This window comes from Zea mays, chromosome 4 (assembly GCF_902167145.1).
Source record: "Zea mays cultivar B73 chromosome 4, Zm-B73-REFERENCE-NAM-5.0, whole genome shotgun sequence".
In the NCBI taxonomy this organism is placed as follows: Eukaryota; Viridiplantae; Streptophyta; class Magnoliopsida; order Poales; family Poaceae; genus Zea; species Zea mays.
The window spans coordinates 190,485,654-190,503,147 of NC_050099.1; the positions used below are offsets into that span (position 1 = coordinate 190,485,654).

Below are 17,494 nucleotides of genomic sequence, written 5' to 3' on the forward strand. Positions count from 1 at the left end.
GCCGCCCTATTGTTGACAAGCTAGGACGAACACGCAGATGGAAGGAAAGGAGAGTATGACTTCATGCAAGAAAGACAAAGTGTTCAGGCCTCAACGGCGCGGTGGGACACGCATCCAACAAGAAATTGTTTAAACAAGAATTAAGCGCCGCCTTGGGAAGGAGCCGCGCCCTCAGCTCCGTCCCCGCCGTCGGTGAGGTCCATCTCGGCCTCTGGTGACGGCGGAGGGGGAAGGATCTCCGCTTCGAAGGTGGTCGCCAGCACCGCGCTCGGACCCGCGGCGACCGCGTCAAGCCGCTGGACCTCTGCCAGGGCAGCATCGTCTTCGTCAGGAAGACAGTACCCCTCACTAACCCGCTCCAGGTCCACGACGTAGTGGGAAGCAAGCACGGCGAAGGCCCGCCTGACGCCATGGTGTAGCGCCTCGCGGACTCTGCCGCGCGCGTGATCACCCAAGGCTCGAAGGCGGCTTTGAGGGGAGCTTCCTGAAGGGACGTCGCCGGAGCCGAGGGTACGGTAAAAGTCCGAGACGGCCTCGGACATGGCCGCGAGGTCAGCTTCCCTCTGCTCGGCAGCTCCGGCAAGCGCCTCGGCGAGCGCCTTGGCGGACTCGTCAAGGGCGGACTCGAGCTCTGTGAGCAACCAAGAGAAACACCTCAAGCACAAGCAAAGGAAACAGACAAGAACAGGAACCAGTGAGGACCAAGACGTACCTCCAGCTCGGACACGATGCTCCGAGGCTGCGTCCTGGGCTGCGGATAGGTCGGCCGCGAGGGTCTCAGCTCGGCTTTCGGCCTCGGCAGCCCGGCCCCAAGATTGGTCCCGCTCCTCAATGACCTGGGCGAGCTCCGATCGCTGCTGTTGCGCCTCCGCACGCGCTGCTGCCGCCTCGGCTCTCAGATCGGCGTAGAGCAGCTGGAGGTCTGCTACCTTGGCATCCTGCTGAGAAAGGCGCGCGGTAGCCCCGGCGAGCGAGGACCTCATGGATCGCAGCGAGCCCCAGACATCGACCTCGCGGCGGATGAACGACGACTTGGCGGCACTCCGATCCGTCAGATCCTGGGGAAAGGAAACAGGGCGTCACGACGAGTGTCTCGCTCGCAGAAGGAAAAAGGTATGCCTGAAACCGCTACCTGGAGGATTTTGGGGACGTCTCTGCAGAAAACCTCCAGCGACGACCGGAGCGACCCCACCGTTGCCTCCGCACACTCGCGGAGCTCGTCCCAGGACTGGTCCTCCTGCTCATCGTCGAGAACAAAGACAGGGTCCGAGGCCTCGCGGGTCCGGAATCAGAGCAACGGGCGCCGGGTCTCGGAGTTTCGCCGCACAGCAATGAGGCTGTCACCCGGTTGGACGGACCGCGCGTCCACGCCCACCTCATCTGAGGCCTTGGGTGTCGATGCATCAGCCATCCCGACGCCGGCAGCAACTGGTCGCTCTCCGACAGGGACGGCGGCAACCTCGACGGTGGCGGGCGCCGGCGTGGCCGGCACGACAGGCGGGCTCAGGGCCACGTTGGCGTCAGCCGCCTCCTCAACCACGATGGCCGCCTCGGCAGAAGAGCCGACCTCGGGAGCCCGCTCCTCAGAGACCGGCGACGCCCGAGCCCCCTGCGGTGAAGTGCCCCGCGAAAGGGTCGGCAGAATGACAAGGTCCGGGGCGGCGCTGGCCACACAGTCCGGCGCCGTCTTGAGGGCCTTCCGGGGCGCCAGGTCGGTCTGGCCATGACTGCGCTTACTGGATAAAAGAAAAAAAAAGAGGAGGAAAGAAAGATCACGGCCGAGACATATGAATGGGAAGCCAAGACGAAGACATTCCGAGATACTCACCCACTTCGGGCCATTATCCACCGCGCCTGGGGGGATGTCTCTTGGATCCCGGCTCCCAAGACGGCCGCCGAGGTCCGCTTCGCCGGCATCTTCGGCGCCACCCTCGCTGTGGACGCCCGGGGAGTAGATTGCCTGGGCGCGGTCGCGGTAACCTGAGGGTCACCCCCATGCGCCACCGGTACGAGCGGCGGCCCCTGGGGAGCGGATACCCTGACCTGGCCCTCCGGAGCCACCTCAGCTCCTCCAGCCGAGGGAACGGGCGACGCCTCGGGTCGCCCCCGTGCCTCGGACTGGGACCCCGATGCCCCAACTCCGGAGACTGATGGTGTCGGCCCGCGTGGGGGCTGGCTCGACGACTCCTGGCCACACCTCGAGCCGAGGCCGAGGCCAAGACGGGCGGCCATGTCGTCCTCCTCCTCATCATCGTCGTCATCGTCGTCGTCGGGCGTCTCCGGCGACGGCTCCCTCGGGAGTCCTTCCCTCTCCTGCTGGCGACGGCGCTTCTCCAAGGCGTCCCGAGCCCGCCTCCGCTCGCAGGCCCGGGCCTTCTCCGCGTCCTTCTTTTTCTTCTTCTCCTCCGCGGCGACTCGCCGCGCTGCACGGTCCACCGCGTCCTCCGGGACCCGTGGCTGGGAGGGTTTGTGCCACCCCACATCCTAAAAGGAGGGGAGAAAGGAACCCGATCATAAGGACCCGGAGCGACCCGATATACGAAGAAGGAAGGAGCGAACACTCACCAAAGTTACACACCCCTGGTCGGGGCGCATCCGAAGCTGGGAGTATGCGTGGGGGTCCGGCTTCCCCATCGCAGCCGACACCCGCCATTGGAGGGCGTTGAAGGGGAGAGGATCAGGGGACATTCGCGAGCCCTCCCAGTCAGCCTCCGGGGTCATCTCCCAGAGTGGCAGCCGCCGCTCCGCCAATGGAAGCACCCTCCGACGGTGGATAGCGGCGATCACTCCCGCAGCGGTAAGTCCCCCCTCCCGCAACTCCTTCAGGGCCTGAAGAAGGGGTTCGAGATTCTTCTGCCTCTCGTGCGGGGTCCCGTGGCGCCAGGCGTCGGTGGCAGCAGTAACTACTCGCTGGGAGAACGGTGGGAGCAACTCACCGTCATTCCGGAGGTAGAACCACCGGCGCTGCCACCCCTTGTTCGAAGACGCAAGAATGGCAGGAATGTACTGCGACGCCCGCGACTGCCTCAACAAGAGAATGCAGCCGCCGGCCCGCACCGCTGCACGGATCCTCCTCTCCCCCGTCGACAAGGCGAAAGGCTCGGCGAGGAAGAGATGAGTCCACAAATCCCAATGAGGGGCGATCCCCAAGTACCCTTCGCATACCGCTACGAAGATAGCGGCCTGCGAGATGGGGTTGGGGGAGAGGTTGTGCAACTCCACCCCGTAGTGGAACAGGATGGCCCGCATAAAGCGGCCCGTCGGCACACCGAATCCCCGCTCATGGAAGGAGACGAAGCTCACGACGTACCCCAGCGGTGGGGACGGAGCGGCTCCGCCCACGGGAGGAATCCACTCTGGCCGCTGCTTGTCGGTGAGGGGGCGGAGCAAACCCTCGCCGACCAGCTCCTCCAGATCACTCGCCGTCACCGTGGAGAAAGGCCACGGATCGCGCGGGGGGATTATGGTCACTCGATCCGCCATCACCAAAATGGAAGAGATGGCGGCGCGGGGGGCAGGGAGGGCGGTTTTTCTCTTCTCCGACTAAAGTTTCCCGGGTTGCGAAAACCTAAAGGGAAAAGAAGGAAGCAGAGCAAAGAACCGTCACCGGACCCCCTCTCGAGTATATGAAGGCCAGGGCGAAACCGTTTCCAGCGCACCGCCCGGACCGGACGCGGGATTCAAGAAGCGCGAGGCGAAACAGCCATTCCTCGAACGGCTCGCAACGGCTGCCCCGCCAACCACTCGCCCCGTCGCATTAACTCCGCGGCGGGACACGCGGCGCCTCTGGCAGGAGAAGCGGACGACGCTTCGCCTTCGCCGTAATAACCGCGTCAAAAAGAGGTACGCCACGTCGTTCGAATTCGTATCCTTTTCCTTTGTCCTCTTTCTCTATCTCTTGCAACAGGGACCGGGAAAGGGGGATACCCCGAAAAGGATCCTTCTCTGTGAAGGAACTGGGCTCCGAGCCCCCCTACTGATCAGGGGTTCGAAGGCTGGCCCCCCGAGGGGTTTCGACAGTCGCCTCAGATCGCGTGGGCCCGACACCCACTACTGGTCAGGGGTTCGAAGGCCAGCCCCCCGAAGGGCTCCATGGCCGCCTCAGGCTGCTCGGGCTCCGTGCCCATTACTGATCAGGGGTTCGAAGGCTGGCCCCCGAAGGGTTCACAGTCGCCTCAGACGCCGAGCGAGGGATGACCAGGGGTACGTTCGATACATAACCGAGGCTCGGGCTGCGCTCCCGAGGTACCCTAGGACATTTCCGAGACCAGCGGGAACGATCTTGTAACGAAATCCCATCGGAGGGAGGCATCGAGCCCTCGGACCCCGTCGCCAGGGGACCGGGTCCGGCAAATCACCCGCAGGTACTTTTGGGCGTGCCTCTGGGCCCCTAGCCGACCCCCAACGAACGGGGCACGGACGTCCACTCGGATTACCCGCTTGCAGCTCACCGGAGACACCATGTTCGGTGCCCATCGAGGGTAACATGGCGCTCTCCCCCCTCCTCCTTGCGGAAAGGCGACGTAGGGGCGTATGTAAAAAAGCCGAGTCTGTCCCTGATCGTCCTCTCGCCCTGTGCAGAGGCTCGGGGGCTGCTCTCGCAAACCCGGCTCCGGCCAAACCGTTGACAGCGTCAACATACCAGCCCGAGAGCTTGGGCCCCGACCGTGCACCCGGGCTATGGCCAGTTCGCATGAGGGAACGACCAGACCAGCCGAAGCATTACGCAAGGCATTAAGACCTCGAAGGAGTGTAACCACTCCTCCGAGGCCTCGGGGGCTACACCCGGCGGGTGCGCTCGCGCGCACCCACCGGAACAAAATGCAACCGAGAAAGGCTGGTCCCCTTGCAAAAAAGTGCGACGAAAGCCTCCAAGCGAGTGCTAACACTCCCTTCAAGGCTCGGGGGCTACTATCGGGGACCATAATTAGGGGTACCCTCAAGACGCCTAATTCTCAGCTGGTAACCCCCATCAGCATAAAGCTGCAAAGGCCTGATGGGTACGATTAAGTCAGGGATCAGTCCACACGAGTGACTCGATCACGCTTCGCCCGAGCCTAGCCTCGGCCAAGGGCAGCCGACCTCGAGAGACTTCCGTCTCGCCCGAGGCCCCCCTTTTTTAACGGCGGACACACATCCGGCTCGCCCGAGGCCCTGGCTTCGCTTAGAAGCAACCCTGACTAAATCGCCGTGCCGACTGACTAGGTTGCAGGAGCATTTAACGCAAAGGTGGCCTGACACCTTTATCCTGACACGCGCCCCCCGGTAGAGCCGAAGTGACCGCCGTCACTCCACCGCTCTACTGACCAGTCTCACAGAAGGACAGCGCCGCCTGCGCCACTCCGACTGCAGTGCCACTCAACAGAGTGAGTCTGACAGGCAGTCAGGCCTTGCCAAAGGCGCCATAGCGAACTCCGCTCCGCCCGACCCCAGGGCTCGGACTCGGGCTAAGACCCGGAAGACGGCGAACTCCGCTCCGCCCGACCCCAGGGCTCGGACTCGGGCTAAGACCCGGAAGACGGCGAACTCCGCTCCGCCCGACCCCGGGGCTCGGACTCGGGCTAAGACCCGGAAGACGGCGAACTCCGCTCCGCCCGACCCCAGGGCTCGGACTCGGGCTAAGACCCGGAAGACGACGAACTCCGCTCCGCCCGACCCCAGGGCTCGGACTCGGGCTAAGACCCGGAAGACGGCGAACTCCGCTACGCCCGACCCCAGGGCTCGGACTCGGGCTAAGCCCCAGAAGACGACGAAACTCCGCCTCGCCCGACCCAGGGCTCGGACTCCGCCCTGGCCTCGGCCGAACGACCTCCGCCTCGCCCGACCCGATGGCTCGGACTCGGGCTCAGCCCCAGAAGACGACGAAACTCCGCCTCGCCCGACCCAGGGCTCGGACTCCGCCCTGGCCTCGGCCGAACGACCTCCGCCTCGCCCGACCCGATGGCTCGGACTCGGCCTCGGCAACAGAAGACAAACTCAACCTCGGCTTCGAAGGAGCCCCCACGTCGCCCGACCTAGGGCACAGGCCCGCCACGTCAACAAGAAGCGCCATCATCATCCTACCCCGAGCCGACTCGGGTCACGGAGAACAAGACCGGCGTCCCATCTGGCCAGCTCCGCCAGATGGACAATGATGGCGCCCCACAAGCTCTGTGACGACGGCGGCTCTCAGCCCTCTTACGGAAGCAGGGCGACGTCAGCAAGGACTCGACCACTCCAACAGCTGTCCCTCCGCCAGGCTCCGTCGCTCCTCCGACAGCCACGACATCACGCCAGCAAGGTGCCAAGACCTCTCCGGCTGCCACATTGGCATGTACCTAGGGCACTAGCTCTCTCTCCGCTAGACACGTAGCACTCTGCTACACCCCCCATTGTACACCTGGATCCTCTCCTTACGACTATAAAAGGAAGGACCAGGGCCTTCTTAGAGAAGGTTGGCCGCGCGGGGACGAGGACGAGACAAGCGCTCTCTTGGGGCCGCTCGCTTCCCTCACCCGCGTGGACGCTTGTAACCCCCCTACTGCAAGCGCACCCGACCTGGGCGCGGGACGAACACGAAGGCCGCGGGATCTCCACCTCTCTCACGCCCGTCTTCGGCCACCTCGCCTCTTCCCCCCTTCGCGCTCGCCCACGCGCTCGACCCATCTGGGCTGGGGCACGCAGCACACTCACTCGTCGGCTCGGGGACCCCCCGGTCTCGAAACGCCGACACCATTGAAAACTAATATGTTAACAACATTATATTTTATCTAAATTATCTAGACGGTGGAGTTTAAAATAGGAGATGGAGATGAGTAAATTGCTAGAAATTACCTAATATAGCTATCACATCATGGTCCATGGTAGCTTTGGCATGATAGCCAGCCAGGGCATGACGCTCATTCGACCACTCCAATTCTATTGAATTTGTTGTTTTTGGTACATGTTGATCATTTTTACTTACCATTTTTGCCAGGGACAAAGAGGCCGAGGGATGATCTTCGAGTAAAGAACTGTGCATCTCCTGTCACCAACGGCACAATAGATTGTAGATACTTGAGTTTTTTTTAGTACAAGGTACTAGGAACATGAGCAGAGGGATCCACCACTTCCCAAAGATTCCGTTTGGTGAATGACTATTTCGTTGACAATGTTAACTCGCATTGCTTAAGGTCATAAAAGTTAAATCCATGTCGTCCTATTTATATGTTATTTTGAATGCAAATATTTATTCTAAAAACTCATGCCATGTGAGAATTTTTCCAGAAGAGACAAAAATGTCGTTTATTCATGATTAAAATAATCCACGGAAAGAAAATATATCACTGCATTCAGTTTGCTTTCTAGTGTTCAGATATTTTGCACTTCCAAACCTCCACATTTGTTCATTCCAAATGCAAAACATGGAATGTTTCTCGGTCAGCAGAAGATAAAATTTGTCACTGCATCCACCATTGCGATCAGCATATTTGCATTATCCTCTACGAGGAAGGAAACAATTAGACAGCATGGGTCCACCATTCTAAATAACACCTGTCACAAAGGTTGTGAAGAGGATGTGTCAAATTTCTCTCCCACACATGATCACAAGATGTACAAACAGATAAAATCTAAGCAATAGAAAATAAAAAACAGATAAATGCAATATAAAAATGCAGGAGATGGAAGCAATAGGAAATTAGGACACAGGTGCAAGCTTGTGGAGAGAGAAAGAAGTGAAGCACATGGGGTTTCTCAAAGAGTAGAAGCCGTACTTTGTTGCCTAGTACATATGCTGACCTGCTTATCGACTTTTGTAATCCAGAAAAGACATCTCACTGGCCTTGATTGTCGGTGCGCCACTCGATTGAAGCGTTTGATAAATGGAAAACTACATATATTCCAATAATTAGAACAAGACAACTTGTCCATGCTTCATAACTGTTCTGGTTCTCTCTGGTGCCTTGTGTCTGCGTTCACTCTTATCAACCGTAAACGTTCCTAGAATTGGTACAAGCAAACATATTTAATAATGAAATGAATTTAGAAAAAACGAAAGTACAGTGTTGGATTTTTGGGTTCCTTAATCTAATTAGCACAACAAATTAGTATAGTTTTACTAACTGCATAATTTCTAATTAAAAAAACTCGGCCAGTAGAGGAAAAGACCGCCCCCACGGTACGAAGAAGCTCAATCGAAACCCCTACTGAGAAATGCCATGAAAGTTGGTTCTTACGAGGGTTCACCCTCTAAAGGTTAGATCTTTACTCGTGCTTTGAACCCTCCTAACCCCTACACAAGGATCCACCTTCATAGGTCATTTTTTAACATCGGTCTGAAATTCACTCTTACTGAGATTCGAACTCAGGACCTGAGAATTGATACTCAGACCACATAACCAACTCAGCTAAAGATCCTTTTCACGCATTCTTCCTAATCTACACAAATTCAATAGATCTGATAATCTGCAGCACAATGATTTTACACCTAAAAACTATTACTTCAGGAATTCAAATGATGGCTGATAAGTGGCATGGAGATTTTGGGCCTGGTTTCTTGCAAATTTGATCCTCTAAAGTATTTCAGGCAATAAAACCTACAGAAGCCATGCTTAAGCTAACTCTATTGATTAACTCAGAGACATGTGTTCTAGTACAAAAGCAACAAGAGTTACTGATGTCCTCGATATTTGTATTGCATTGAACACATTATTAGCGTTGTGAAGAATGAAGCTGTAATAAGCTAACTCTATTGGTTAATTCAGAGACATGTTCTAGAATGAAGCTGTTACAGGAGAAACTTTACATGGTATGGGTAGGTAAAAACTCTACCTGTACATCAGTCGACGAGTGGCGGGTTCTCAGAACCGACCCAACTGCAAGCAGTGTCTTTCAGCACGCCTCGCTGTTTCATCATCTCCCTAACGTCGTGCACGCCGTCCCACTCCCCAGCTGCCGCAAGTGTGTTGGAGAATGCCATGTAGGCGCCCGGTCTCCCCTTGCGGCTCAGCTCGAAGACCTCCCTCGATGCAACTTTGCAGATGTCCATATCCCCGTGCAGTGTAGCCGCCCCGAGCAGCGCAGCCCACACATCAGAGTTTGGCCTCACCGGCATACCTCGGACGAAATCATAGGCCTGCCGCACGCCTCCGAATCTACCCAGCAAGTCCACCATGCATGCGTAGTGTTCCATCCGTGGCTGCAGCAAGTACTCACTCTCCATGCTCTGGAAAGCCTCCTGGCCCTGGGACAGCAGCCCAGCGTGTGCGCACGCCGACAGAATGCTCAAGAAGGTGGCATGGTTCGGCCTCACGTCTCGCCGCTCCCGCATTTCGCCAAACAGCTGGAGGGCCTCGTCAGAGAGGCCGTTCTTCCCATACCCGTCGATCATCGAAGTCCAGGTAATCACGTTTCTCTCTGCCATCTGGTTGAAGATCCTACGGCCGTCTTCCACCCGTCCACACTTGGCATACATGTCGACCAGAGCGCTTCCAACTTTGATGTCCAAGACTAGGCCGCTTTTCGTCCCCTGGCAATGCACCTGCTCGCCGAGCTCTGGCGACGACAAGAGTGAGCAGGCCCCGAGCACGCTCACGAATGTCGATACCGTGGGACGAAGCCCCGCTCGCTGCATCGCCTTCAACACCTCGAGCGAGCCCTCCGCCGTCTCTTCCGTCTTGCTGTACCCCTCCACCATGGCGTTGTACGCCACGACGTCCTTCCCCTCCATCTCGTTGAATATCGCCTCAGCGTCCTCGAACAGCCCTTCCTGCATGCACCCGACGAGCAGTGCCGTGGAGCACACGACGCTCCGCACGGGCATTGCGCCGTGCACCCGCCGCGCGTAGCCAAGCAACCCGCTCTTCACGTAGGCATCCACCAGGGCCGCGAACAGGATATCGTCGGACTGTTCGACGGACCTCAGCGCGCGCGCGTGGGCCTCCCTGGCGACGACGCCGGGCAGAGCCAGCGCCGCAGACAGCTTCAGCGCCATGGACAGCGCGAAGACGTCCAGCCGCCCCGTGGACGCCGCGAGCCGCCGCAAGATCCCCAGCGCCTCTGCGGGGCGGCCCCGCCGGAAGTATCCCGCGATGAGGTAGTTGTGCGCGGCGCGGCTCCGGCTCGGCATTCCGTCGAACACGGCGCGGGCATTGTGCAGGGAGCCGCACCGTATGTGCAGAACGAGGAGCTTGACAGAGAGGTCGGCACTGCCGACGAGTCCCGACGCTAGGAGCTGCGCGTGGATGGTCTGCGACTCGCCCCGCGCAGGGGACGCGTCGATGAGGCCCTGCACCGCGGCCGCGAGCGCGGCGGCGGTGCGGAGGTGGCGAGGGACGCGCGGTGCCAGCGAACCAGCGCGCGAGTGGGTCGGAGCCCTGTTTCTCTGTTGGATTTCTGGACTCTGCATGTCTGTCTGTTTCTCTGAGCCGAAACGAAGGCTCGTCGCCGGCGAGTGTAGCGGCGGCGCACAGCCGCACACGCATGTGATAATTGGGTTGAGCCGCCGGCCACGTAGGTGTATAGTGTAGGTCGATGTACTACGTATTATTACTAAAAAGAATTTGAAACAAAAAAATGTTAACTATATTGTTTGATCATAGGATCTATTTAGCCACTTTAGGAGCTAAGAGCAGCAGTTAAGTAAACTTTAGCTCTCAAATTCACAGATTTAAGGAGTTACTAAATAACTTTGGAAGTAAAAAATTCTGAATTCTTTAATAGGTCTCTAAATATAGGTTGTAGTTTTATTTTGAATATATCCACGACAAAAATATGTCACAAATGAACAATCACCTTCATCATCTACATAATGCAGCCATTTTTTGTTTATGGTGTTGATAAATGGTTACCCAATGTAGAGAGAAAATGATATTAGATAGAAAGTAACTAAATTTAGAAAGTTCAATTAGAGAGTTGTTGGAGATGAGTTTTTAGGTTAACTACCTAAATTATTAATTTAGAGAGTCTTTCAGAGAATACTAGAGTTACTCTATAGATCCAAACAGAAAGAGCTAAAAGTGACTGGAATGGTGAAAAGTTATTATTTTAGTCACTTTTACTCCAAAGACGAGTTAAAATTTAGTTAGTTTCCTTTAACTTCTGGCATCCAAACAAGCCTTAAATCAACATTAAAAATTAAATAAGAGAACTACAGGGACTGACTTAATCATGGATAGAGAGAGTATTAAATTATAGACCTTACTTTAAGGACGAGAGTAGTATCCAGGATAAATTTAATATTCTAAAATAGATATGTATCAAATTTAATGCTAATATTTTTTATGTTATCAAACATATTATTATAAATAAGAATAAAATTTTGCATAAATTATTTTATACATTATTTGCTCCCTACAACAAAAAGGTGAAAATATATATGTATTTGTATCTGAATTGTATGCGATTTTTATATATCATTTGAGAAAATATATGATAAATTTGAGATTTATCTTTTACGAATTTTTACAAGCTCAATATTAAAAACAAGAATATGAATTTGCATAGAAGAATCTAAATCCTATTTATTTATAATCAAAGAAAAAAGACCAAAAATGATATCCAAATAAGTATCTGTTTTCATCTCTACCTCATTTAGCTCCGTAATTTTAATATAAAACTCATATCCATCCAACTTCATATGCAAAAATATGTATTTTGAAAAAAAAATATTGAACGTTATTGCGCAATAGTAAGAGTTATAATGTCTATTTTTAATTTCTCTCCTTATTCTATACATTCATAGTGTCGGGGACCATAATTAGGGGTACCCTCAAGACGCCTAATTCTCAGCTGGTAACCCCCATCAGCATAAAGCTGCAGAGGCCTGATGGGTGCGATTAAGTCAGGGATCAGTCCATACGAGCGACTCGATCACGCCTCGCCCGAGCCTAGCCTCGGGCAAGGGCAGCCGACCCCGAGGGATTTCCGTCTCGCCCGAGGCCCCCCTTTAACGGCGGACACATCTCCGGCTCGCCCGAGGCCTTGCCTTCGCTAAGAAGCAACCCTGACTAAATCGCCGCGCCGACCGACCGAGTCGCAGGAGCATTTAACGCAAAGGTAGCCTGACACCTTTATCCTGACGCGCGCCCCCCGGCAGAGCCGAAGTGACCGCCGTCACTTCACCGCTCCACTGACCGGTCTGACAGAAGGACAGCGCCGCCTGCGCCACTCCGACTGCAGTGTCACTTGACAGAGTGAGACTGACAGGCAGTCAGGCCCTGCCAAAGGCGCCATAGGAAACTCCGCTCTGCCCGACCCAGGGCTCGGACTCGGGCTAGGCCCCGGAAGACGGCGAACTCCGCTCCGCCCGACCCAGGGCTCGGACTCGGGCTAGGCCCCGGAAGACGGCGAACTCCGCTCCGCCCGACCCAGGGCTCGGACTCGGGCTAAGTCCCGGAAGACGGCGAACTCCGCTCCGCCTGACCCAGGGCTCGGACTCGGGCTAAGCCTCGGAAGACGGCGAACTCCGCTCCGCCCGACCCAGGGCTCGGACTCGGGCTCAGCCCCAGAAGACGACGAGCTCCGCTTCGCCCGACCCCAGGGCTCGGACTCCGCCCTGGCCTCTGCCGAACAACCTCCGCCTCGCCCGACCCAGGGGCTCGGGCTCGGCCTCGGCCATGGAAGACAGACTCGACCTCGGCTTCGGAGGAACCTCCACGTCGCCCGACCTAGGGCACAGGCCCGCCACGTCAACAGGAAGCGCCATCATCACCCTACCCCGAGCCGACTCGGGCCGCAGAGAACAAGACCGGTGTCCCATCTGGCTAGCTCCGCCAGATAGGCAATGATGGCGCCCCGCAAGCCCTGTGACGACGGCGGCTCTCAGCTCCCTTACGGAAGCAGGGGGACGTCAGCAAGGACTCGACCGCTCCGACAGCTGTCCCTCCGCCAGGCTCCATTGCTCCTCCGACAGCCACGACATCACACTAGCAGGGTGCCAAGATCTCTCCGGCTGCCACATTGGCATGTACTTAGGGCGCTAGCTCTCCCTCCGCTAGACACGTAGCACTCTGCTACATCCCCATTGTACACCTGGATCCTCTCCTTACGCCTATAAAAGGAAGGACCAGGCCTTCTTAGAGAAGGTGGGCCGCGCGGGGACGAGGACGGGACAGGCGCCCTCTTGGGGCCGCTCGCTTCCCTCACCCGCGTGGACGCTTGTAACCCCCTACTGCAAGCGCACCCGACCTGGGCGCGGGACGAACACGAAGGCCGCGGGATTTCCACCTCTCTCACGCCCGTCTTCGGCCACCTCGCTTCCCCCCTTCACGCTCGCCCACGCGCTCGACCCATCTGGGCTGGGGCACGCGGCACACTCACTCGTCGGCTTAGGGACCCCCCGGTCTCGAGACGCCGACAGTTGGCGCGCCAGGTAGGGGCCTGCTGCGTGCTGACGAACAGCTTCCCGTCAAGCTCCAGATGGGCAGTCTCCAGCAACCTCTCCGGCCCGAGACGGTGCTCCGTGTCGGGAGTCTTGAGTTCATGTCCTTCGATGGCAGCTACGACATGATACTCCTTCCACCACCGCGCGACAACGACAATGGCGGCCGACAACCCGCCCGTCGGCGGCGGAATCGACGACATTTTCCCCGCGTGGTGGAAGAACAACATTCGAGCTTGCCCCGTCCTCTCCCCCGCCAACGGAGGAGGAGGCGGGGCAACCAAGGCCAAGCGGGAGGCCGCGCTTCGTCGACTGTCGAGCGAATCGACGTCCCCAGCGCCCCAACGGGGGGCGCGTCGGGCGTCGACCTCGCGTTTGAGACGAAGGCGAGCGTCGTCCCCCCGCGACACACCAATTCCGAGCAAGTGGACGACGCCAGCGCGCTCGCGGAGGGCTTGCAGGACGTCGCCCTCGTACCTAAGACGACGGTGCAATCAGTCCCCGACGTGACTATGTCGCTCCTCGTCGACCAAAAGGTACTGACTGATTCCCATCCTACGTCATTTCGACTCGGCCTCAACCCGCCTAGCGACCTCGCTTTGGCGGGCACTCTCGTTGAGGCGAGTGCAACCCCTCTGGGGTTTCGTATGCGGTCGCCTTGGGACCGATTGACGGACGTCTCGACCTACGGGCCGTCTGGGTCCGAGGAAGATGACGATCCCAGCATCTGTTGGGATTTCTCTGGATTTGGCAACCCCAGTGCCATGCGGGACTTTATGACCGCATGTGACTACTGCCTCTCCGACTGTTCCAACGGTAGCCGCAGCCTTGACGACGAGGACTGCGGCCCAAGCCGCGAATGTTTCCATGTCGAGCTAGGGGATCCCTCCGAAGGCAACCATCTCGGCATGCCGGAGGACGGTGATCTCCCTAGGCCGGTGCCTCGCGCTGACATCCCGCGGGAGCTAGCTGTGTTCCCCGTTCCGGCGGGGGGTCACGACCCACAGCTCGAGCAAGTCCGCGGGGCGCAGGCCAGGCTCGACGAGGGAGCAGGAGCGCTTGAGTCGATCCGCCGGGACGTCGGGCAGGTATGGGCGGGCCAACCCCCGGCCGGAGAAATACGTCACCTGCCCCAGGGTTTCCAGCACCGCGTCGCCAACGACGTCAGGGTCAGGCCGCCACCCGCATCCAGCGGGGTCGGTCAGAACCTGGCAGCCGCAGCGATGCTCCTCCGCGCGATGCCGGAGCCATCAACCACCGAGGGTCGGCGAATCCAGGGAGAGCTCAAGAATCTCCTGGAAGGCGCTGCGGTCCGACGGGCCGAGAGCTCTGCCTCCCGAAGGCAGGGATACCCCTCGGAACTTCATGCCGCGACTTCCCGATTCATGCGGGAAGCCTCGGTCTACACCGGGCGCACGCGCAACACCGCGCCTGCGGCCCCGGGCCACCTCGGCAACGAGCACCATCGTCGCGATCGTCGGGCCCACCTCGACGAAAGGGTGCACCGAGGCTACCACCCAGGCGTGGGGGACGCTACGACAGCGGGGAGGATCGGAGTCCCTCGCCCGAACCACCCGGTCCGCAGGCCTTCAGTCGGGCCATCCGACGGGCGCCGTTCCCGACCCGGTTCCGACCCCCAACTACTATCACAAAGTACTCGGGGGAAACGAGACCGGAACTGTGGCTCGCAGACTACCGCCTGGCCTGCCAACTGGGTGGAACGGACGACGACAACCTCATCATCCGCAACCTCCCCCTGTTCCTCTCCGACACTGCTCGCGCCTGGTTGGAGCACCTGCCTCCGGGGCAGATCTCCAACTGGGATGACTTGGTCCAAGCCTTCGCCGGCAATTTCCAGGGCACGTACGTGCGCCCCGGGAATTCCTGGGACCTCCGAAGCTGCCGGCAACAGCCGGGAGAGTCTCTTCGGGACTACATCCGGCGATTCTCGAAGCAGCGCACCGAGCTGCCCAACATCACCGACTCGGATGTCATCGGCGCGTTCCTTGCCGGCACCACCTGCCGCGACCTGGTGAGTAAGTTGGGTCGCAAGACCCCCACCAGGGCGAGCGAGCTGATGGACATCGCCACCAAGTTCGCCTCTGGCCAGGAGGCGGTCGAGGCTATCTTCCGAAAGGACAAGCAGCCCCAGGGCCGCCCATCGGAAGAGGCTCCCGAGGCGTCTACTCCGCGCGGCGCCAAGAAGAAAGGCAAGAAGAAGTCGCAAGCGAAACGTGACGCCGCCGACGCGGACCTTGTCGCCGCCGTCGAGTACAAGAACCCTCGGAAGCCCCCCGGAGGTGCTAACCTCTTCGACAAGATGCTCAAGGAGCCGTGCCCCTACCATCAGGGGCCCGTCAAGCACACCCTTGAGGAGTGCGTCTTGCTTCGGCGCCACTTCCACAGGGTCGGGCCACCCGCGGAGGGTGGCAGGGCCCACAACGACGACAAAAAGGAAGATCACCAAGTAGGAGAGTTCCCCGAGGTCCGCGACTGCTTCATGATCTACGGTGGGCATGCGGCGAATGCCTCGGCTCGGCATTGCAAGCAAGAGCGCCGGGAGGTCTGCTCGGTGAAGGTGGCGGCGCCAGTCTACCTAGACTGGTCCGACAAGCCCATCACCTTCGACCAAGCTGACCACCCCGACCACGTGCCGAGCCCGGGGAAATACCCGCTCGTCGTCGACCCCATCGTCGGCGACGTTAGGCTCACCAAGGTCCTGATGGACGGGGGCAGCTGCCTCAACATCATCTACGCCGAGACCCTCAGGCTCCTGCGCGTCGATCTGTCCTCCGTCCGAGCAGGCGCTGCGCCCTTCCACGGGATCATTCCTGGGAAGCGCGTCCAGCCCCTCGGACGACTCGACCTTCCCGTCTGCTTCGGAACGCCCCCCAACTTCCGAAGGGAGACTTTGACGTTCGAGGTGGTCGGGTTCCGAGGAACCTACCACGTGGTACTGGGGAGGCCATGCTACGCGAAGTTCATGGCCGTCCCCAACTACACCTACCTGAAGCTCAAGATGTCGGGCCCCAACAGGGTCATCACCGTCGGCCCCACGTACAAACACGCGTTCGAATGTGACGTGGAGTGCGTGGAGTACGCCGAGGCCCTCGCCGAGTCCGAGGCCCTCATCGCCGACCTGGAGAACCTCTCCAAAGAGGTGCCAGACGTGAAGCGTCATGCCGGCAACTTCGAGCCAGCGGATACGGTTAAGGCCGTCCCTCTCGACCCCAGTGGCGACACCTCCAAGCAGATCCGGATCGGTTCCGGGCTCGACCCCAAATAGGAAGCAGTGCTCGTCGACTTTCTCCGCGCAAACGCCGACGTCTTTGCGTGGAGTCCCTCGGACATGCCCGACATACCGAGGGATGTCGCCGAGCACTCGCTGGATATTCGGGCCGGAGCCCGACCCGTCAGGCAGCCTCTGCGCCGATTCGACGAGGAGAAGCGCAGAGTGATAGGTGAGGAGATCCACAAGCTAATGGCAGCAGGGTTCATCAAAGAGGTATTCCATCCCGAATGGCTTGCCAACCCTATGCTAGTGAGAAAGAAAGGGGGGAAATGGCGGATGTGTGTAGACTACACTGGTCTCAACAAAGCATGTCCGAAGGTTCCCTACCCTCTACCTCGCATCGATCAAATCGTGGATTCCACTGCTGGGTGCGAAACCCTGTCCTTCCTCGATGCCTACTCAGGGTATCACCAAATCCGGATGAAAGAGTCCGACCAGCTCGCAACTTCTTTCATCACGCCCTTCGGCATGTACTGCTATGTCACCATGCCGTTCGGTTTGAGGAATGCGGGCGCGACGTACCAGCGGTGCATGAACCATGTGTTCGGCGAACATATCGGTCGCACAGTCGAGGCCTACGTCGATGACATCGTAGTCAAGACAAGGAAGGCTTCCGACCTCCTCTCCGACCTTGAAGTGACATTCCGATGTCTCAAAGCGAAAGGCGTCAAGGTCAATCCCGAGAAATGTGTCTTCGGGGTGCCCCGGGGCATGCTCTTGGGGTTCATCGTCTCCGAGCAAGGCATCGAAGCCAACCCGGAGAAGATCGCAGCTATCACCAGCATGGGGCCCATCAAGGACTTAAAAGGCGTACAGAGGGTCATGGGATGTCTCGCGGCCCTGAGCCGCTTCATCTCACGCCT

At 58.4% G+C, this 17,494-nt stretch overlaps 1 protein-coding gene across 5 annotated transcripts; it reads right to left on the bottom strand.

The window, feature by feature from the left end:
• Positions 1–7,244: 7,244 nt before the first annotated feature.
• Positions 7,245–10,529, bottom strand: LOC103654296 (pentatricopeptide repeat-containing protein At1g28690, mitochondrial-like). 5 transcript variants are annotated; one of them, XR_566011.3, is made up of 3 exons: positions 8,791–10,521; positions 7,734–7,959; positions 7,245–7,512 (listed from the first exon to the last, which is right to left on the bottom strand). XR_566011.3 is itself a non-coding variant. In XM_020551746.3 (2 exons), exon 1 carries the CDS (start codon positions 10,364–10,366, stop codon positions 8,798–8,800), a length of 1,569 nt encoding a protein of 522 aa, XP_020407335.1. In that variant the 5' UTR covers positions 10,367–10,529; the 3' UTR covers positions 7,245–7,512; positions 8,791–8,797. The 5 variants fall into 5 exon arrangements, 3 of the variants coding, with proteins under 3 accessions (XP_020407335.1, XP_008679349.1, NP_001354034.1); NR_159711.1 differs by having other exon boundaries at positions 7,249–7,512; positions 7,759–7,959; positions 8,791–10,456; XM_020551746.3 differs by lacking the exon at positions 7,734–7,959 and having other exon boundaries at positions 8,791–10,529.
• Positions 10,530–17,494: the final 6,965 nt, after the last annotated feature.

Excerpts from the sequence above, each read along its gene's own strand:
- LOC103654296 (XM_020551746.3), bottom strand. The coding sequence starts at position 10,366 with ATGCAGAGTCCAGAAATCCAACAGAGAAACAGGGCTCCGACCCACTCG.